Below are 22,941 nucleotides of genomic sequence, written 5' to 3'. Positions count from 1 at the left end.
ATGGATGGAAGGATGGATGGATGGATGGATGGATGGATGGATGATAGGAAATGTTAGGTAACCACGCAATCATGAATAAATGCTTAGCGAGCTATATATAATAATATATTTAAATGTGTAAATTTGGCTTCTCCGAGAAGAATTAATCATGTCAGTTTCAGCATGCTTTATCATTCTTTAATAAAATATATCTGTAAGCATATTTGATAAATAAAACATATTTATTCAAATCATATGTATATATACATATATATATATGCATAAATATATATATGTATATATATACATAAATAAATATATATGTATATATATACATAAGTATATACATATATCTATATGTATATATAAAAATATATGTATATATAAAAATATATGTATATATAAATATATATGTATATAGGTGTGATGCGATCCATTATCATGTGAGTTTCCCCATCTCTGCTTTCTTGAATAGCTCGGAAGCAGTAAAAATGCAGGAGTCGATGATGCTCGCAACGGTGAAGGTTCCTCCAATGATTGCACACACCTATGAATAGAAAATAATAAAATTTGTAGAAATATTTTAGAACTCTTTTCAAAAATAACAGTTTTACATATAAATATAGAATACCAAAATGTTGTTACGTATTACTTGGGGTAAAAATGATTTAAAAGTTAAGTTTTGATCGTGCAATTAGGTATTAGGGTTCCAAGTTTGACCCCAACGCACTAGTGCAAACCTGTGATTATATGTTGTTGAAGTATGTAAAGTTAAGATAGTTGCTTGAAATACTGGTCACGCTTTTTTTTTTTTGAAGATTATGTAAAAATAATCAGAATGTAATGTTACATACGTCTACTCACGGGACCCACACGTTGTAGCAGTTTATGTCGCAAGAAACATAGAACAAGTAATAACTCGACTCTTTTTTATTGTAACAACAACATCTATTTACTCATTCTTCCGTCATGCGTTACTTCTTCTTACGGCTGTATCATCACCAACGTCCATAACGTGCTTCTTCACTCTGGCCTCTGTCTTCTCGAACGTCGTTTCGACCGTGTTCTTAAATGTGATCTAGAACGTACTCTCGAACGAGACTGTCAATCCTTGCACACGCTCTTTTTATAGTATTTTTCTTTGTACACGTCTCGGCATTTGCATACGCCCGTCTACGCTTTAGGCACTTCTGCATTACACTAATGGTTCCATTTTTGGTGCGTTTCACTAAACTGTTGCCAGGGGGTGCTTCTCGATCAAAGAACGGTGACAATAAATCGACTACATTCATTCACTTCATTCTATTCAAATTGTTTATTAACTTAAAAATAAAAACTATAATATATCATGTATATAATTTTGTTGACCCTTCAACAGGTGCCACAAAATAATTTAAACTATATTTTGTTACAGCGACACTTTTACTTTAATTCAAAAAAGGTTTCATTAAAAAAAAATCTAACGTTGCTTTAATTCAAAAAATATTTCATTTAAATATAAAATTGTTCGGAAAAGTCCAATTTTACGTGAATTCAAAAACTGTTTCGCGAAAAAAATCCGATGTTGCTTTTATTCAAAAATTATTTTATTAAAATTATACTTTCTTACGTAGACTTTTCAATAAAGGTTTTACAATTATAAATTGATACATTTCTTAACAATAAATGTTTTACAATTATAAATTGATACATTTCTTAACAATAAATGTTTTACAATTATATATTGATACATTTCTTAACAATAAATGTTGTGTTTTCAAATATGTTTGTTATTTATTTGGCATGTTATTTGACCAAGAGAAATTGGAGTTATCGCCCCCTAACAATGGCGCCGTCCGTGTAACGCAGAAGTGTCACACTTTATTACATGAGTTGCAACTTTTGGGGCTAATTGCTTCTTCTGGAGATCCTTCTGGGACTGTGTGTTGCCGGGATCCGACAATGATTATACAAATATTTCGATGCATTGTTTCGGGCAGAGAGAGAGGGAGGGGAAGGGGTCAGTTATTCTCTTCTTTTTTTTTTCTAGTCAAGACTCTACTATGTAAAAATACTAAATATACTTGCCTGTTGCCGGATCGTTGGATCTCGGCAATAATTATACACGCATCTCGATATATTGTTTCGTGCAGCGAAGAAGAGGGAGAGTAAGAGAGAGAGAGTGACAAACAGACAAAGAGATAGGTTCAATCGGTGTCTTCTTTGGAATGTTTTTGCCAGTCAGGAATTTGATAATAATTTGTAATATACATGTCTATTCCCAGATTGTTGGATCCCGGCAATGATTATACACATATTGTAGTGGTAATGTTACTAATATGCTTATCGCAAAGAAACAAAGGGTGTGTTCTTTCTGACATTCGCACATGGAAAGAAGAAAAAGAGAACATGCAAGAGATGTACCTTGATTTATGCAACAAGACGTGAAGAACATGATAAACCCTTTTGACTGAGCGACATCTGAGGCGGATAAAAGAACTCAGCTTGAGAGGGAGTAGGGCAGTTCTTCGTTACGTAGGTAGAAAAGTTACGATGTCGCGATCTTGCAGAGCAAGCTAATTCTCCGTTAACCAATAATCAAACGCAGATGGGAGGCAAAGCGTTTGACATTCGACTGATTCTCGAATTTTATGGCACACAATGTCCAAATGGTTGAAACAATAAGAGTTGATGTGTGAAACATGCAGTGTTGTCAACGTTGAGCATGTTCCATGACTCACACTGTCACTGTCAGTGTACCAACGATTAACCAGTGACCAGAGGAAGGATTTAAAGCAGGGGAAACAAGCCCTTCTCATAGCTTTTGTACCAGACTCTTTTGTTGCATTTTGCACCGTGTGGAAACTGTAGCGAATACTTGGGTGACCTACAGGATCTGAGACGTTTGATCAATGAAAATCCCTCTGATAAGTGACTAAATTGTGCTTTTGCGTCGGGACTTCCCACTTCGGTTAGACAACAATTGCATGAGACCTCAAAGATGGAGCACATGACTCTAGAATAGAGTCTTGCTAAGGCTCGAAATCTCATGACAGAAGAAGTAAAGGTGAGTGAACCCGTTGTAGCTGCGGTCGTATTATGTAGATTTCTTCCTTGTGTGTCCGTGGACCCACTTTAAACCCTGGATTAGCAAGACGCAGTTGCAGTGCAATGCCACAAGTGTAGAGGTCACAATCACTTTGCCAGAGACTGTTGGCAACCTGGAGAGAAAGCAAGAAGACCTCTCTCAGAGACACGGTATTTTTGGTGCCAACAACAAGGACATGTCGCATTGAGGTGTCTGGGCAAGGAGACAAGGGACGAGAGGTTAGCACTACTTTCTCACATAAACTAGAAAAAGTGCTCCCATAATAAAGTAAAAAAAAACAATGGGGTAGATCGGATAGCGTTGGAGAATTCCGGATACTCCTAATCTGTTGTGAGTGGGTTGTTAACGTTAACTCAAAGTACGTAAAATTACGACCATTCTCACGGCAGGTGGGAAATGCCTTATAAACCAGTGTTGGCAGCATAAGTTTAATAGTGACCAGCAGAAATCCTCTGAAAATTTACGTACTAGTGGTAAACAAAAAATTATTGGGATTCGACCTCCTGCTGAGAATAGACGTCATCGACGGCTAGCATATCGATGAAGAAGGCAAGGTACATTTTGCTGAGGCGACACTCGCTCTGGGTATGATAACAGAACTGGGACAGACTGACATTCATGCGGAGTTCGATCAGCTCACCAAATCCTGGATGATGTTATGGAAGTGGTCAGGTGATCAGACGCCAGATTGATTATGCGACAGAGTACTAGAGTAGAACATTCTTGCAAGAGCTTGTGCAGAATACAATAAAGAGTTACAAGTCTGGGTTGGTAATGGGTGGTTGGTCTCTTACACAGAAGAAGAATTGGAGACCTCCAGATGATTTGATCCCACTAATAAAAGTCATCCAGCAGAACAAACAAAAAGTAACACCAACGCTTTTTTTTTACATGAGGGTCACCACTTATCAAGGCCCGGAGGCCACTCAGGGATAAGGGTTATTGCGTGTACAGTAATCAATGGGATAGTATTGTAGTAATCATAAGTATTTGGGGTTTTGATAGAGTGTCTTACTTAAGGGGGCGGTTTGTCAGGAGTTTGTTTATGTTGGACTTGAAGACGTCCAAATTGTAGTCAGGTGGGAAACAGGCAAGCGACAGAGAGTTCCACTGGCCTGCAGTTCTAAGAAAGAAGCTTTGCTCATGGAATCTACGTTTGGAGTTAGGCACAGATAAAGAGTGGGGAAAATTATTGACAGTAGTTTCAGCCAGACGGGTGTTTCTCGTGAAAGATTGGCGAAAGGGGACGGGTGATTGGAGCTCAGACGAGCACCTGCCATGGAAATAACGATAAAACAAAGACAGACTCGCAACGTCTCTTCTGTGGGAGAGATTTTGCAGGGAAGAGAAAAGGGTATACGAAGTCTATTTTGTACTTTGTCAAGGCAGGATAGGCTGTTTTTAGCAGCTCCTGCCCAGATGTTGCAGCAGTACTCCATCTTTGGACGTACTTGGCTTTAATACAGATAGATAATTGCATCAATAGTGAGATATCTTCTGGGGCAGTACTAGGAATCCCCCCATTTTCCCAGCCTCCCTGGCAACAGATTTGATGTACGTGTTCCATTTCAGATCAGGAGTAAAGGTCAAACCCAGAAGCTTGTCAAAACATGGAACCTCTCCAAGACGAGAGCCATCTATTTCAATTGATGCCAGATGGGGATCAGAGCGTTGATGATGTAAAGATAGAAGCTTGGTTTTGGATGAATTAAATGTGACCAGCCACCTATTCCCCCATTGTACCACGTGCTCAAGATCAAAGGAGAGAGAATTAGAGAGAACTTTGTCATTTACGGCCTTTGATGTGCTGCCATAGATGCTCGTGTCATCAGCATAAATGTCAACGAATGATTTAAGTATGTGTTTTGGAGATCATTGATGTAAATCAGGAAGAGAGTTTGGCTTAGGATGGACCCCTGATGGACTCCAGCATAAATACTGCGTGCTTCTGATTTCTGTCCATCAACCACTACTCTTATGAGTCTATCAGAGAGAAACGGTTCAATTATTGAGAAAACATTTCCAGTTATACCGTAACAGGAAATCTTGTGAAGTAGGCCTTTGTGCCAAACCTTATCGAATGCCTTTGATACGTCAAGAGCAATTGCCTTAAAAAAGAAGCATTTGTCAAGAGATTCACTAATCCTATGAGATATACACATGAGTAAGCACATCTGCTGTAGATCTAGCAGAACGGAAACAACATTGCATGTCACTAAGGAGGTTATTTCTGCTGAGGTGGTTGACTACTTCTCTATTTAATATGGATTCCAGCAACTTCATCATGACACACAGGAGACTTATTGGGCTGTACTGAGAGGGATACAACTTATACCTTGAATTGTTAAATACAGGGCATACTGATGAGGTTTCGAGGGTGTTGGAAAGCACTTCTCCTTAAGGCAACGCTTAAACAGTTTTGTAAGTTTGGGTGCAAGTTCTGGTTGGAGCTTTTTACGCACTATAACTGGAATGCCGTCAGGGCCAGTTGCTTCAAGGTTCTTGATTAGCTTGGCGACCTCACGCACAGATATTTGTATGTTGCATAGCGTGTTTTCTGTTATAGGAGGAAATACAGGGAGTTGATAGCCTTTGTCGCATAGGGTAGAATTAGATGCAAAGTTCTTGGCAAATAGTCTGGCCTTGTCTGATGCTGACGAGATTACCTCAGGGCCATTGATGATAGTTGGGATAGAATGCACGCTTCTGGTCAAGACCCTGTTTTCTATTTGCCAGAACTGGTGGGAAGCAAGCCGCTGCTCAGCTACTTTGAATTTAATAGACTGAGCATATAGCTCTCTTGCATGTTTTATTACTCTTTTACAGTGGTTGCTGGCAGTCCTGAAAGCAGCTTTAGTCTCAGTACATCTATTACGTTGGTAGCTATGGAAAAAGTGATTTCTATGCACGATGGCAGCAGCACATTCAGGGGAGAACCATGGCTGACTGTTAGGTTTTTGTTGGAATTTTTTTAATGGTATGAATCGAGCTATGCCTACAATTGACCATTCGGTCAGGTCTGATACTATAGAGGACACATCCTTTTTAAACATGGAATGCAGAGGTAGGTCAGATATGAATGCACTGAAGCTATCCCAGTCAGCCATAGAGTATCAATATACAGTACGGTGGAGAGGTACATCTGAAGACTTATTACATTTCATTTTTATCTTAACTGTTACAATGGAGTGGTCAGAGGATCCCAGAAGAGATAGAACAGAACATGAACACAACTCAGGGGATGTTGTGAGGAAAAGGTCTAGAAGGCTTGCATATTGAACGGGTGTATCGGGCACATGGGTGGGTTCGTGAACAATCTGAGTGAGGTCATAAGCAATGGCAAAATCATGACAAAACCTCCCCTCGTCATCGGTTTTATTTGAGTGGGTCAGCCATTCCACATCATGGACATTGAAGTCACTGCAAATGTGAATGTTAGCCGAAGGATGAGCAGACAGGATATGGTCAATTTTCTCAGATATGCTCTTAAAGATAGTAACCCCACTGTTGTGGTGGCGATAGAGGGCAAATATAAATGCAGTGGTGACTATCGACTATCGGGAGTTAAACGAGCACGTGGACTCATTTACAGCTTATGTTGACATATGTACTGAAAAGTTTAGGGAATGGCGGCGGGAAGGATCAAATGTATCAGTATTAAACCTTTGCAAGGTATATCTTCAGATACATGTGCACTGAACACTTTGCCCCTATCAAACTGTACCAATTAAGGGATGAAGCTATTGTCTGACTTGCATAGCGTTTGGACTCAATGTAGCAATGTTGTATCCATAGCATGTGTTAAGGCACATCTGTATAGAACTGGCCTCCTCAGCAAAGAACCGGAGAGACTACAGGATCGTGCACAAGTAGTTGGTTTATAGGTCTGAGAGTGGATAACACTCTGTATTGCATAAAAGGAAACAAAATCCCAGATATGTCTCATGTCGTCACGCGATGGAATATATTTTCATTATGTAACAAATTGGTTGGGTCCCTTCCCTTGAGTAGTTAGCTTTATATTTCCGCGACGTTCATCAAGTGGGGAGCATCTGGCGTTATCGCTTAGTGGGATGACAACGTTGACAATGCCCCTCTTAAAACTATGATTAAGGAGGTTCTCATTATATTGCACAAAGAAAGAACCGATACGGGGAAATGGATCAGTGACAGCCAAGATTTTAAGGTACAGGTTGTTTCAAGATCTCTTGCTAGCGGCATTTTAAGTGATATGCTTATTCAATGACAGCTTGACACTATAATAAAATTGGTGAAGGAATATGCGCCGTCGATGTATCCTTGGTAAGATCTACCCAAAACAAGGCAGATCGCTCTGTTCCTCATCTAACATCAATTGAAATGGATGGCTCTCGTCTTGGGGAGGCTCTATGTTTTGACAAGCTCCTGGGTTTCACCTTTACTCCTGATCTGAAATGGAACACGTATATCAAGTCTGTTGCCCGGGCCACTGGGAAAATGGGGGGATCCTTCTACCGCTCCAGAAGATATCTCACTACTGATGCAATTCTCTATCTGTATAAAAGCCAAGTACGTCCAAAGATGGAGTACTGCTGCCATATCTGGACTGGAGCTTCTAAAAACAGCCTATCCTGCCTTGACAAAGTACAAAATAGACTTCATGGCTTAGTGGAGCATGCTCTTTTCTCTTCCCTGCAACCTCTCTCCCACAGAAAAGACGTTGCGAGCCTGTCTTTGTTTTATCGTTTTTTTCCATAGCAAGTGCTCGTCCCAGCTCTAATCTCTGGTCCCCCCTCGCCAATCTTTCACAATAAACACTCGTCTAGCTAAAACCACTGTCAGTAATTTCCCCCACTCTTTATCTGTACCTAAATAAAAACGTAGATTTTATGAACAAAGATTCTTTCTGAGAAGTGCACGCCTGTGGAAGTCTCTTCCGTCTGCCTGTTTCCCACCTGACTACAACTTGGATGTCTTCATGTCCAACATAAACAAATTCTTGATTAATCGCCCCCTTAAGTAAGACACTTTATCAAATCTCCAATACCAACTATTACTACGATATTATCCCATTGATTATTGTAAACACAATAACCCTCATCCCCGAATGGCTTCCGGGCCTTGATAAGTGGTGATCCCCCATGTGAAAAAAAAGATCGATTGACGAGAGTGACTCAGAGGTGGCGGGGTGCAATTAAGAGGAACACTGGGCCTATGCAGCCTGCCCGCACTGTGTCCGTGAGCTAAGTTCGTCTTAACCAGATCAAGATTATTCACAAACAAAGCGGTCATCCCGGTATGAGGTAGACACTCTATTTTGTAAAACAAATCTACTCTGGGGTTACTAGCACTGCTGTGAAAACCATTGTCAGAGAATGTGAAGAGTATCAGTCGATCGATCTGTCACCCACAAACTGGTCAGCGACTGCTTTAAATTTTCAACAAACATGGCACAAGCGATGGATAGTACACATTGTTACAGGATTCATTTTTGGATTTTAATTGCTTGTGGTCTCACTCGGTTTGCTATCTGGCGACGTCTTCCTTGGAAAGATGCGACAAGTATTATCAACCAACGGAAGATACTCTTTTACAAGCGATGTTAGGCTGTATAAAATGTTAACTTCGCTAACAGGGATTCTGACAGATAATGCTACTCCTTTTTGGAGCAGCTTGTTAAAACTTTCTTGGACAAGTGGAAAATCCAACTTTGATTCCGCTGTGCATACGTCCACTCTGGTAATGGTATCATCGAATGATTCTACAGAAATTTAAATGGATTTCTTCTAGAAAACCGTGTACTATACCAGAAGCAGTCTCAAAACGTGGATTCCATGAACAAAGCTTCTTTCTTAGAACTGCACGCCTGTGGAACTCTGTTCCGTCTGCCTGCTTCCCACCTTAGATGTGTTCAAGTCCAACGTTAACAAATTCCTAATGAACCGCCCCCTTAAGTAAACACTTCATCAAATCTCCACACTAACGTACTGTACTTGCAATAACCCTTATCCCTGAGTGGCTTCCGGGCCTTGATAAGTGGTGACCACTGTGTAAATAAAAAAAGCCTCTGCTACAGCATCTGTCAATATGTTCTATCAGTACAGCATCCGGATAATAGAAATCAATGGAATACAATTATGCCGGCATACAATTAACAGCAGTCTGTCTTCAAAACGAGTGACTGAGTGTGGGTAAAGGATCCACATGAACGATGTATCCCAAAATATGGTGTAGGACGTGTGAGCGGAATTGCCAATGCATAGGACATATCAGTTAATGGAATGCCATGTCATATAAAAGATCTGTGACCAATAATGGAACCAGGTCCGCCGACAATCTGTTCTGACATGTTTTCAGAGGATGCGAGCGAGGGATTTGTGACAATTGAAAAGGCGATGCCTCCTCTGATAATACTGGAGACTCAGTAATTGTACCACTGCAAAGAAATACGCCGCAGAAAAGAACACCTCCTGAATGTTTCATGTGTGATCATACGATCAGGGGGATGTAGTAGTGATGTCACAAATATGCTTAATGCAAAGAGATAAAAAGTGGGTTCTGTTCTTAAGTTAAAAGAGAAAATGCAAAAGGTTTTATACAAGAAAACGTGAAGAACGTGAAAAGTCCACATGATTGGCGAGATTTGAGGCAGAAAAAAGAACCTGAAAGGAGGCACTTGTTCATTACGTCTTGTATAGGTGGAAACGTTACGATCATTTGCGACCTTGCAGAACAATGATTATACACATATATCGGTACATTGTTTTGGGCAGAGACAAACAGAGAGATAAAGTAACAAACTCAGTCGTTTGTTTTTGTTTGTTTTTTTTCCCCCCTTTTTTCTTGTTTTTTTTTTTTTTCTGGTCAGGACTCTACTTGTTAGGAATGCTTGATATATTTTCAATTGCCGAATTGTTGGATCCTGGAAATTATTATAAACATATCTTGATACATTTTTTCAGGTATATGGGTTATTGTAAGTACAGTACGTATTTTATTAAAAAAAATCAATTCAGGTAACTTGATTATGTATTAGAGCTGACATCTATTCAATGTAGCCGCCTTCAGCCTCAATGAAAATTTGTTGCTTCAAATAGCTCACAAAAGTCTCAATAAGTAACTGAACACTGTAGATGTGCGTATATTCAGCATATACGTTACCATAGAACATTATATATATTATGAATTATCTACACGCAATCGGATAGCAGTATATTTCAAAACACAGCATTAAGGCTTTATCACAAGATCAATTTGAGGCACCATCCACTGACTCCATTATTCTATTGAAATCTCTTTAGAGCTGACTAGATTATCATCTGTCACTACTTTGATTAAAAGGATGAAATATTTTCTATCGACTATCAACTTGTGCGTTAGAATATCACAAGTATATTTTTTTATATATTTCCTAGTATAATTGTATAAAATGGATGGCATTTACATAAGTGAAAGGCAATTCTTTATTCATTTCAGATATCTGCAGATCTCTTTGAAAAGTTTTATTCGCCAATAAGTGGGTCAGACAGTTTGTCAGCATTTCTTTACTTTCAAATATTTCCATGTGGAGATTATTGACCGTATGTTCAGTTTTAATGCATCCAGACAAAAGATGAAGACATCTTCATCTTTTGATCAGTAATAAGTTATAAATAACATTGTCAATATTCTGAATTTAAAAAATATTTTCTGTCCATCTTCTTTTTTGATATAAGCATTTCCGTTGATCTGTAATATTTAGGTTAGAAATAACAAATTCCTTTTTTATAGGAATCGCTTCAAAGCTGAAAGCCAATAAATGATAAGAGCTAAAAATACTACATAATTGTATTTTAAATACTACAGTTTCATGTTTGAAATACTACGAAATTGTATTTGAAATACTACGAAATTGTATTTGAAATACTACATTATTGTATTTGAAATACTACATTACTGTATTTAAAATAGTGCAATATTGTATTTGAAATACTGCATTATTGTATTTGAACAACTGTATTTGAAATAAAACATTATTGAATTAAAAATTCTGCATTATTTTATTTGAAATACTGCATGATTGTATTTGAAATTCAGCATTTTCATTCGAAATACAGAATTATTGTATTTGAAATGCTGCACCGTTGTATTTGCAATACTGCATTATTTCATTTTAAATATTACATTATTGTATTTTAATTACTGTATTATTTTATTTTAAAAATTGTATAATTGTATTTGAAATACGGGATTATTGTATTTGAAATACTCAATTATTCTATTCAAAATACTGCATTTTTTTTATTCAAAACACTGAATTGCTGTATTTGAAATACTACATTCTTGTATTTGAAATACTGCGTTATTTTATTTGAAATACTACATTATCGTATTTGAAATATAACATTATCGCATATGAAATACTGAATTATTTGAAATACTACATTGTTTTATTCGAAATATTACATTGTTGTATTCGAAATATTACGCTATTTTATTTGAAATACTGTATTATTTTATTTGAACTACTAAGTTATTGTATTTGAAATACTACATTGTTGTATTCGATATACTAAATTGTTGTATTTGAAATACTATATTGTTGTTTTTAAAATATTACATTGTTGTATTTGAAAACTATATTGTTGTTTTTAACATTCTAAATTGTTCTATTTTAAATACTACATTGTTGTATTTGAAATATTGCATTATTTTATTTTAAATACTGCATTATTGTATTTGAAATACCCTATTGTTTTATGTTAAATACTACATTTTTATTTCAAATACAAAATTATTGTATTTTAATACTACTTTATTGTATTTAGCAATACTACTTTATTGTGGTTTAAATATTGCAGTTTTGTATCTTAAATAATACACTATTATATTTTGAATACTTCTCTATTGTATTAGAAATACTACAATATTGTATTGAAATACTGCAGGGTGGCGTATAAGTCCAGCATTATTTTGAATTAGTAATAGCGTTAACATTTAATCAATTTTTCTTTTTTTTTCAGAAATCTTTAGATGAAACATTGACGATTGATCATGGAAAAATTTAGTATTGAGCAAATAAACCAAGATTATTGAGCTTTATTTCCAAAATCATCGTTCCATAATCTTGACTCAAAGAGCTTATCATCAGTATTATAATGTCAGACAAGCTCTCAATCAGAGAACAATTGATCGTCTTGTGAAACCGTTTCGGCAGCAAGGCTCAGTCAGTGATCTTCTACGAAATGGCAGACCACGTTCAATACGTACAGCTGAAAAGGTAGCACTTGTAGAGGACAGCATTGCTCAAAACCCAAACACTTCAACTCGAGATCGGGTCACTCAGATTGGAATGTCCAGAATGTCACTTCAAAGAATTGTCAGGGAATTGAACTTATTTCCATATCAAAATTCAAACGGTAAAGGTATTACAACTCACAGATTTGCAATCTCGCTTAGTTTATGCTCTTGACATTCAGCAATTAGCTAGAGAACAAAATGATTTCATAAGCTGGTGATAAGCACCGAAGCCCATTTTAATCTGAACGGGTTCGTGAAGAAGCAAAACTGCCGAATATGGGCAATCAAAAATCCAAGAACCATTCATCAACGTGAATTGCATCCAATAAAATGTTTATTGTAACCTTGGAAATAGTGTTAGGCTCTTATTTCTTCGAAGATAAAGAATGTGTTCCAGTGACGGATACTGCACAGCACTATCAATAAATGAATGAAAATTGTTTAAGGCTAGCACGAAAATAAACCAAAGGTACACTTTCTACCTTGTTATATAAATGCATATATATATACATATTAGGTTGATGCAAAGTTAATGTTTTTTGACGTTCAACTATGTATAAAAAACGGCATTTTTGCACCATACTAATATATATATATATATATATATATATATATATATATATATATATATATATATATATATATATCCGTAGTAAACATTCCAAGCGAAAGATGCATTTATATCGCTTATCTTATTTTATGTGTAGTATAATTCATCTAATACATGTCTCGTCGACTGGCAGAAGTTCACCAGACAACTCATTGGAAACAGATTTATGTTCCTTGAAAATAAAAATAACGCAGTTAGAGATTGTTATTTGGATTAAAAAGGATATCGAAAAAGGCTAAGTTGATTTTTATGAAATTTCACACGGATGTATTTTATGAGTCTGGCAGTGTTGTTAGATAGGTTGTCTATCGGAATGTCTTCGATAAGTATCGAATAATCGAAAAATCTGATGAAAGGAGAACAGGCGATTTTGACCGAAGTTAACATCTTCTACAGCCTAACATCATAAGTGCATTTGAAAAGTTTTATTAACACAATCCGAAAGGCCCGATATATAAAATCCATAGTAGGTTCGTTGATATGACAGGAGCGGGTTCGAAATGAATGTTTTTGTTTAAAACACAATTAAAGCATGATACTGGGCTTTTTCGTTATAAATTTTAATTCAAGCCGTTATGTATAAAAATAATTTTATAAAAGCAACAATAGGTTCTCTACAGTGCAATGTGAACTACAATATATTGCGGATTAAGTCACTCTAGGGCAGCATGTAAAGCTTCCTACCAGTGTCCGGCGATGTGTCTACAACAAGAGCAGGCAATCAATCGATTTGATTGAAAAATGGGCTATTTCACCGATTTCTATGGCAATAAAAAATATGGGAGTTCTAAATATTCGTTGATCATCATTCAGTCCTGGGCAATGTCGGGTCTCTCTACGAGAATATATATTGGAGCACCAAAGAAACGATAAAAAGGGTGTCTGAATAAATATTTTGATGCCTGTCACATCGACTAATGGTCAAGCCTTGCAGCGGACCAAGATGTTTGGCAGCACACCATCCATCAAGAAGACTTCTCCTTCGAGAACACTCGGTGAACTTGTCTAGAAGACAGAAAACGCAGGAGGAAGGCGCGCTTACTAGTCCCAGCCTAAAATACAGAACCTAAACTGCAGTTGCTGTGGGTGAGCCTGCTTATCCCGCATTGAACTCGTCAGCAACATGTGGACAGGCCCCTTTCTAGTTCTTCATTCGGGATCCAGGCCAATAGTCATCCACATACAGTACTGTTTCGCTGTTTCAAAGCTTATCAGTGCGGCTAGACAGGCAACTGCCTCAAGCCAGGATCGAAACCCGACCGTCCAAATGACAGCCAAAGCTTCTCACCATTGCGCTATACGGCTTATGGGTTATGAATTAACGATGTTTTGACATCGTCCAAATGCCTCCGCTCAATTTGTTTACACAAAGAGCGTCGCTTAATACGTTAATGGCAATGTGTATATCACTTCCCAATATGCTCACCCAAGACAGGGAGCATTATAGCCATCCGCATACAGTACTGTTTCGCTGTTTCACAGCTCATCAGTGTGGCTAGACAGGCAACTGCCTCAAGCCAGGATCGAAACCCTACCGCCGAAATATATATATATATATATATATATATATATATATATATATATATATATATATATATATATATATAACCTTACCTTTAATCAAAAATATTGCCTTTGAAACTAATAATGTTTTTAACCTGTGACGCTAACCTTGTAATCACGGATTTGAAATTGTTATCGTCTCTCCTAAATCAATTTTAAAAAGTTTTCCTATCATCTAGATAACGTATTATTATGAATAACGGGTCTGTTTATGCTAAGAAACAACAGAGATTAGAATCGCCAGGTAAACATATTCAACACGTATGATTCAACTATTTATACAAGTGCGTTTCTTTAGTACCAGATTAAATACTCGCACCATAAACACCACCCCCTATACAACAGTATATCATTTTTCAGCAAATATAAACCGTAATTAAAGGCATCCAGGCATCTTTATAAAGAAAATCTGTTCGTTGGTTTAATTACAGATAAGTTAGCATTGCTATTGATATGTATCGCTTTAAGTGAAAGTTTCGTTGATCTTAAGTGTTTTAAAGTGCAAATAACATTTTTTATTTCATTTCATTTTATTTCATGTTTATGAAAACCGTTCTAGACAAAGCATAAATTAATTTGATCTAATGAGATTTAAAAAATACTTGATTAGAAATACCTCTCCTGTGTCAGAAACATTGACTATAGAATATAAGGGCTAAATGACGAAATAATGCTGAAAGTAAACTCAAGTTTCATTTTCCTTAAAGTGTATTTATCATGTTTAGTTGAATACGAGGGGCGTGCAATAAGTAATGCCCCTGACCCACTTCCCACAGCAGTAGAGCAACGAAACTTGCCACAGTTATTAGTCTTTCTCTACATAGGAACCACCCAGAGTTATGCATTTCTTCCATCGTTTGATGCAATTCTGGAGACCGTTTTTGTAGAACACCCCAGGTTCGTCCTCCAACCACGACGTGACTTCAGAAATCAAGACTACATCATCTGGGAAACGCTTTCCTTTCAAAAAAAACTTCATTGTTGGGAAGAGGTTAAAGTCAGGGGGTGCAAGGTCAGGAGAGTAGGGAGGATGGGGAAGGATTTCATAACCACACGCCCGTGCTTCTGATCTGGCGACATGCGAGTTGTGGACCGGAGCATTGTCCTGCAGGAGGAGAGTACCTTTTGTGATCTTGCCCCGCCTCTTGATTTTGATAGCTTCCCTTAATTTCCTCAAAAGTGAAGCATAATAGGCTCCTGTAATTGTGATCATCATAACTCCGTCCTGGTCCCAGAAGACTGTGAGCATGACCTTGCCAGCAGAGGGCTGCACCCTTGCCTTCTTTGGAGGTGGTGAGTCCAAGTGCTTCCACTGCATTTACTGGGCTTTTGGTCTCTGGATCATAGTGATGGACCCACGTTTCATCCTGTGTAATCAGTCTTTTGAAAACTTGACTCATCTTGGCACATCTCCAAATTCATCCTTGAGCACTCAACGCGTTCTCGCTTCTGGAATGGTGTGAGCAACCTGGGAATCCATCTGGCAGACACCTTATGCATATGCAAATGGTCATGAATGATATTTTTCACAGATCCTGTACTAATCTTGACATCTTGGGCTATTTGGTGAATGGTAATGCGCCAATCTTCCAAAATGGTAGCCTCAACTTGTCGGACAGATGCCTCATCAATGGCAGAAAGGGGGGCGACCAGGTCTGGGAGCTGTTTCCACAGACTTCCGACCATGTTTGAATTCACGATGCCAGCGTTTTACAAGGTCATATGATGGGGCATTATCACCATAAATTTCTTTCATTTCATCAAAAGTCTCCTGTGGTGTGCATCCTTTCAAATACAAAAACCGGATCACTGCTCGACATTCAATAGGCTCCATTTCACACCTGACTCAGTTCAAACACCTGTAAAATTGGACAAGCTATTTCCCTCGAAGAGTTCGCAATTAAAGGATACTCTAACTAAACTTCTAAATCTGACCCCCAAGATCGCCATGGGCATGGAATATGTGCCTATATAAAAGATGGCTTTCCATGTGGTAGGGGTATCTCCAGAGAAGATCCTAACTTACCCTATATGTGATTCTGGGTTGCATTAGCTCACATTACTGCATTTATATTTACTCTCTATCGCCCCCACAACAGCGGAGTTACTATCTTTAAAAGCATATCTGAGAAGATTGACCAAGTCCTATCTGTTTATCCTTCAGCTAACATTCACGTATGTGGAGACTTCAATGTCCACAACGTGGAATGGTTGACCCACTCACACAAAACCGATGATGAGGGGAGGTTGTGTCATAATTTCTCCATTGCTTCTGACCTCACTCAGATTGTTCACAAACCCACCGGTGTGCCCGACAATGATGGCCAGTATGCAAGTCTACTAGACCTTTTTCTCACAACTTGCCCTGAACTATGTTCAGTTTCTGTATCAATTAAGATAAAAATAAAATGTTATAAGTCCTTAGACCTACCTCTCCATCGTACAGTATATTGATACACTAAGACTGACTGGGATAGTTTCCGTACATTTATATCGGATCTACTTCTGCGTTCCATGTTTAAAAAGGATGTGTCCTCTATAGTATCAGACCTGACAGAATGGTAAATTGTAGGTATAGACCGTTTCATACCCTCGAAAAAGTTCCAGCAAAAACCTAACAGCAAGCCATGGTTCTCTCCAGAATGCGCTGCTGCCATTGCGCACAGAAATCACTTTTTTCACTGCTTCCAACATAATAGATGTATGGAAACTAAAGCCGCTTTCATGACTGCCAGAAACCATTGTAAGATAGTAATAAAGAACGCAAGAGAGTTGTATGCACAGTCCGTCAAGTCAAAAGTAGCTGAGCAGTGACTTGGTTCCAACCAGTTTTGGCAAATAGCAATCAGAATCCTGAACAGAAGTGTGTGCTCTATCTCAACTATCATCAATGGACCTGAGTTAATCTCGTCAGCATCAGACAAAGCCAAACTCTTTGCCAAGAACTTTGCAGCTAATTCTACCCTTTGCAATCAAGGCCGCCAACCCCCAATATTTCCTCCTGTATCAATAAACACGCTATGTGATATACATATATCTGTACATGATGCTGCCAAGCTAATCAAAAACCTTGATTCCAGTAAAGCAACTGGCCCTGACGATATTCCAATTATAGTACTAAAAAAACTTCAACCAGAACAAGCGCCCATACTTACAAAACTGTTTAAACGTTTTCTTAAGGAGAATTCTTTCTTAGAACCACACGCCTGTGGAACTCTGTTCCGTCTGCCTGCTTCCCACCGGACTACAACTTAGATGTCTTCAAGTCCAACGTTAACAAATTCCTAATGAACCGCCCCCTTAAGTAAACACTTCAGCAAATCTCCACACTAACGTAATGTACTTGCAATAACCCTTATCCCTGAGTGGCTTCCGGGCCTTGATAAGTGGTGATCACTGTGTAAAAAAAAAAAAAATTGCTTCCCATAAACCTAGAAAATCTCATCAGTATGCCCTGTATTTAAGAATAAGAGTAAGTTGCTGGAATCTGTGTTAAATAGAGAAGTAATCAACCATCTCAGCAAAAATAACCTTCTTAGTGACACACAATATGGTTTCCATTCTGCTAGATTTACAGCAGATGTGCTTACAGTTATATCTCATAGGATTAGCGAATCTCTCGACAGAGGCAACCTTTCTAGGGCAATTGCTTTTGACATATCTAAGGCCTTTGATAGGGAATGGCATGAAGGTTTTCTTCACAAGATCTCTAGCTATGGTATAGCTGGAAATGTCTTCTCAATTATTAAATCATTTCTTTCTAACAGGTTCATAAGTGTAGTAGTTAATGGTCAAAAATCAGAAACTCATAGTCTTAATACTGGATTCCCATGGGGTCAATTCTGGACCCAACTCTTTTCCTGATCTACATTAATGATCTTCCAAATCACATCCTTACATCATTCGTAGATATTTATGCTGACGATACTACCCTGTATGGAAGCAGTTCAAGGGCCGTAAACGACTAAGTTATCTGATACTCTCTCCTCTGATCTTGAGCTTGTGGTACAATGGGGAAAAAAGGGGTTTGTTACTTTTAATGCATCCAAAACCAAGCTTCTCTCTTTACATCATCAACGTTCTGATCTCCATCTGGCATCAATTGAAATGAATGGCTCTCGTCTTGGGGAGGCTCTACGTTTGGACAAGTTCTGGGCTTGATCTTTACTCCTGATCTGAAATGGAACACATACATCATATCCGTTGCATATGGTACTGGAAAAATAGTGGGATCCTTCTATATATCCAGTAGATATTTCACTGCTGATGCAATTTTTACCTATATAAGAGCCAATTCTCTACCTACATTATACTTCAAGGATGGAAGAGTAGACTTCTTAGCCTAGTAGGAGATGCCCTTTTCTCTTCCCTGCAACCTCTTTCCTACAGAAGAGACGTTGTAAATCTATCTCTGCTTTATCGTTATTTTGATGGCAAGTGATCGTCTGAGCTGAAATCTACGGTCCCCTTTCGTCGCCAAACTTTCATGAGAAACACTCATTTAGCTGAAAGCACTATCAATAATTCCCCCCACTATTTATCTGTGCCTAAACGTAAACATAGATTCTATAAACAAAGCTTTTGTTTTTGAACTGCACACCTGTGGAACTGTCTTCCGTTTGCCTTCTTTCCAGCTGATTACAATATGGTCATCTTCAAGTAACACGTAAACAAGTTCTGAATGAACCCTTAAGTAATCAATTTACCAAATTTACACTATTAATGATTCCTATGATATTGTCTCATTCGCTACTGTACACTTTTAATGCTTATCCTCGGGTGACCTATGGACTTGATAAGTGGTGACTCCGATGTAAAAAAAATATATGTATATATACCCCTGTAAGTTTTTTGTGTATTGATGTTCATATTAAAAACCTTTTTTTTCTATTTATTTATAATGAAAATAGTACTTTGTTAAATATGGATCATGGAATTGCATCCATCTGCAAAAGATCTAATTTGCATATTCTTTTAAACATTCATTTTAATTAATTTCCTATTAGTTTTTCGGTTTTCTCATGTAATGGTCATCTTTAATTAACTATTACATGTAATTATATTCATGCAGATATTCCACATAATTTATACTTGCATAATATTTGCGTGAAAAAGTTATAGTAAACACAAACCTTTCTCCTATATATATTTATGTTTGCATATATATATTCGTTTAAAAAATTTTGTCTACCAAACTCCTCTGTTAGTTTTTAGTCTACAGACATGAAACTTAATATACAGGGAATTTGAACCCATGCGAAACTTTATATTTGGGTTTTAGCTTGGAAAAATCAGTGCAAAATTGTGAAAATTAAAAAAAAATGGAATTTTTCAGATGGAGGTCGAAGACGGCATTATGAATATGCATGCGTAACGTAATAGCTATTGGTTCATGTTTTAATTTTTAACCTTGCAGCAAACATGTCTTCATAGCTAGAGTATGAGTGTCAAAGGAAAAAGTAAATCATAAGCTAAACGTTTTGGTTTCTATTCTCGGTGGTGGTGCAAGTCATTTTTTTTTTAATTTTTTAAATAATTATTATATATTGGGTCCAATATAATATAATATAATAAATACGAAATTTGCATTAAATGAAATTTGCATTAATCAAAATATTTTAAGACCGAGCATATATATATATGTATATATATATATATATATATATATAAGATGTATATAATATAATATGTATATATATGCAGAGAAAGAGAGAAAGAGAGAGAACTAAAGATAGATAGATAAATAGATAGAGGAAATCTTAAGAGAGAGAAAAATATAAATATATATAATCTTTTTCCTTATTCTCGTGTTTTTATTTTGTTTTTTTTCTCATTTTATTTTACTTGTTTTTTTTTTATTTTATATTCATTTTTTATTCTTTTATATTTATTTCTTTATAATTTTATCCTATTTTATACTTTTTTCATCTCTTATTCCTTTATATTTTTATCTACTTATTCTACCATTCATTTAGACGCAGCTGGTACCACAACAAATAGCTTCTCTATATCTCATTCCCTATCACAAATGGTTACGTTTCCAACCCGTTTCCCAGACCAGCAAGAACAACACGCATCATTTTTAGATCAGTTTCTGACTACAGTTCCCACGCCCCACTTTGGAACGCTGACCCTAACCCTAAACTCTAGAGCCAAAACTGAAGAGCTATTGTTCAAAGCTACGAGATATTATAAAAAGGCTAACTGGGAAGCCATCAGAGATCTCATCAGAGATGCCACATGAGGAAATATCTTTTATGTTCCTGCTGAACAGTGCGCAAATCAGTCCACTGAATTGTCCAAACTGCAATCGAAGCGCATGTTCCCATGTGGACATTTTATAGCAAGCCCCAATCTCCCCAATGGTTTACTTCGACTTGCGCAACTGTCATTGCTGAAAGGCAGCATGCATACTGCAGATTTAACCAACATAAGTCCAGTTCAAACAGACAGAAGTATATAGAAGCCAGAAGTAACTGTAAGAAAGAAATAGCGACAACTAATAGAGAATTTACTGAAACCACCCAAAAACGCATCGAAGCATAGAAATTAGGAACCCGTGATTTCAGGAAAATCTACAACAGTGTAGTAAACAATTCCCCCACTATCTAACAATCATGAGGTGGTTTGCTCAGCAACCGAGAAGGCTAACATGTTTGCCAGTCGGTTTTTTTTTCTTGTTTTTTTTTACACGGAGGTCACCACTTATCAAGGCCCGGAAGCCACTCAGGGCAGTATGTTAGTGTGGAGATTTGATGAAGTGTTTACTTAAGAGGGCGGTTCATTAGGAATTTGTTAACATTGGACTTGAAGACATCCAAGTTGTAGTCTGGTGGGAAGCAGGCAGACGGAACAGAGTTCCACAGGCGTGCAGTTCTAAGAAAGAAGCTTTGATCATGGAATCCACGTTTTGATTTAGGCACAGATAAAGAGTGGGGGAAATTTTTCACAGTGGATTCAGCTAGACGGGTGTTTTTCGTGAAAGATTGGCGAGGGGGGACCAGAGATTGGAGTTCAGACGAGCACCTGCTATGGAAATAACGATAAAACAAGGATAGGCTCGCAACGTCTCTTCTGTGGGAGAGAGGTTGCAAGGTAGAGAAAAGGGTATCCCCCACTAAGCCACGAAGTCTATTTTGTACTCTGTCAAGGCAGGATAGGCTGTTTTTAGCAGATCCTGCCCAGATATTGCAGCAGTATTCCATCCTTGGACGTACTTGGCTTTTATACAGATAGAGAATTGCATCAGTAGTGAGATATCTTCTGGAGCGATAGAAGGATCCCACCATCTTTCCAGCAACCTTGGCAACAGACTTGATGTAAAGGTCAATCCCAGAAGCCGGTCAAAACACAGGGCTTCTCCTAGACGAGAGTCATCCATCACAGTTTGATGATGTAAAGATAGGAGTTTCGTTTTAGATGCATTAAAGGTAACCAGCCACGACTTCCCCGACTGAACCACGCGCTCGAGATCAGAGGAGAGAGAATCAGAGAGAACTTTGTCATTTACAGCCTTTGATGTGTTGCCGTAGATGGTCGTGTCATCCGCATAGATGTCAACGAATCATTTAAGTATGTGTTTAGGGAGGTCATTGATGTAGAAGAGAGTTGGGCCCAAGATTGACCCTTGAGGGACTCCAGCATTAATACTGCAAGCCTCTGATTTTTGTCTATCGACCACTACTCTTATAAGCCTATCGGAGAGAAATGTTTGCCTCACACTCAACACTGGACCATGCTAACCACCCCCTCCCTGACTTTCCTTTGCAGACAGACGCTACACTAGACGATCTAAAAATCACCCCTTCTCAAGTGCATGCTATCATAAAAAATCATGACACTTCAAAAGCTTGTGGACCTGATCTCATCCCGGCTGTGCTATTAAAAATGTGCTCTGTCGAAGTAGCTCCAGTTCTCTTCAAACGTTACAACAATAGCCCTAATAAAACTTGCTTTCTTGACTGACGGAAAACCGACTCTGTAGTACTAGTTTTCAAGAACTCTGGCAAAAGGACTGACTCATGAAATTATCGCTCCATTAGCCTCCTCCCTCTTTTCGCCAAAATATTTAACCAAGATCTAATCCATCACCTTACAGATGCTAAACTTCTGACCGACCAACAATATGGATTTAGGCAAACCCGTTCCATAGCAGACATCCTAACTGTAATCTCTGAACGTATATACCATTCACTGGACAAAGCAAGGGAAGAAAAGAGCGATAGCTCCAGATATATCTAAGGCTTTTGACAGGGTATGGCATTAAGGTCTTTTCTGGAAAATCAGATCATACGGTATCACTGGTAGAATACTTAACTTAATTAAATCCTTCTGAAATGAGAGAAAACTCCAGGTTGTCCTCAATGGCTGTACATCTAAACAGTATAATATAAATGCGGGAGTGCATCAGGGGTCTATACTTGTACCTCTATTATTCCTAATA

The 22,941-nt window shown here is 37.7% G+C and overlaps 1 protein-coding gene across 3 annotated transcripts in view; it reads right to left on the bottom strand.

Moving 5' to 3' along the window:
• Window positions 1–202: 202 nt before the first annotated feature.
• Window positions 203–22,941, bottom strand: part of LOC145283515 (endoplasmic reticulum-Golgi intermediate compartment protein 1-like) — a 346,880-nt gene continuing 324,141 nt past the window's right edge. For all 3 annotated transcript variants that reach the window (XM_080132353.1, XM_080132352.1, XM_080132351.1), the window contains one exon: window positions 203–526. In XM_080132353.1, the coding sequence (XP_079988479.1) occupies window positions 419–526 (108 nt within the window). In that variant the 3' untranslated portion in view covers window positions 203–418. The remainder of the gene's footprint in view (window positions 527–22,941) is intronic.

This window comes from Euprymna scolopes, chromosome 8 (assembly GCF_053919585.1).
Source record: "Euprymna scolopes isolate OS-2025 chromosome 8, ASM5391958v1, whole genome shotgun sequence".
Lineage (NCBI taxonomy): Eukaryota > Metazoa > Mollusca > Cephalopoda > Sepiida > Sepiolidae > Euprymna > Euprymna scolopes.
The sequence above is the reverse complement of the archived record's forward strand: the minus strand, read 5'-3'. Positions and strand labels throughout refer to the sequence as shown.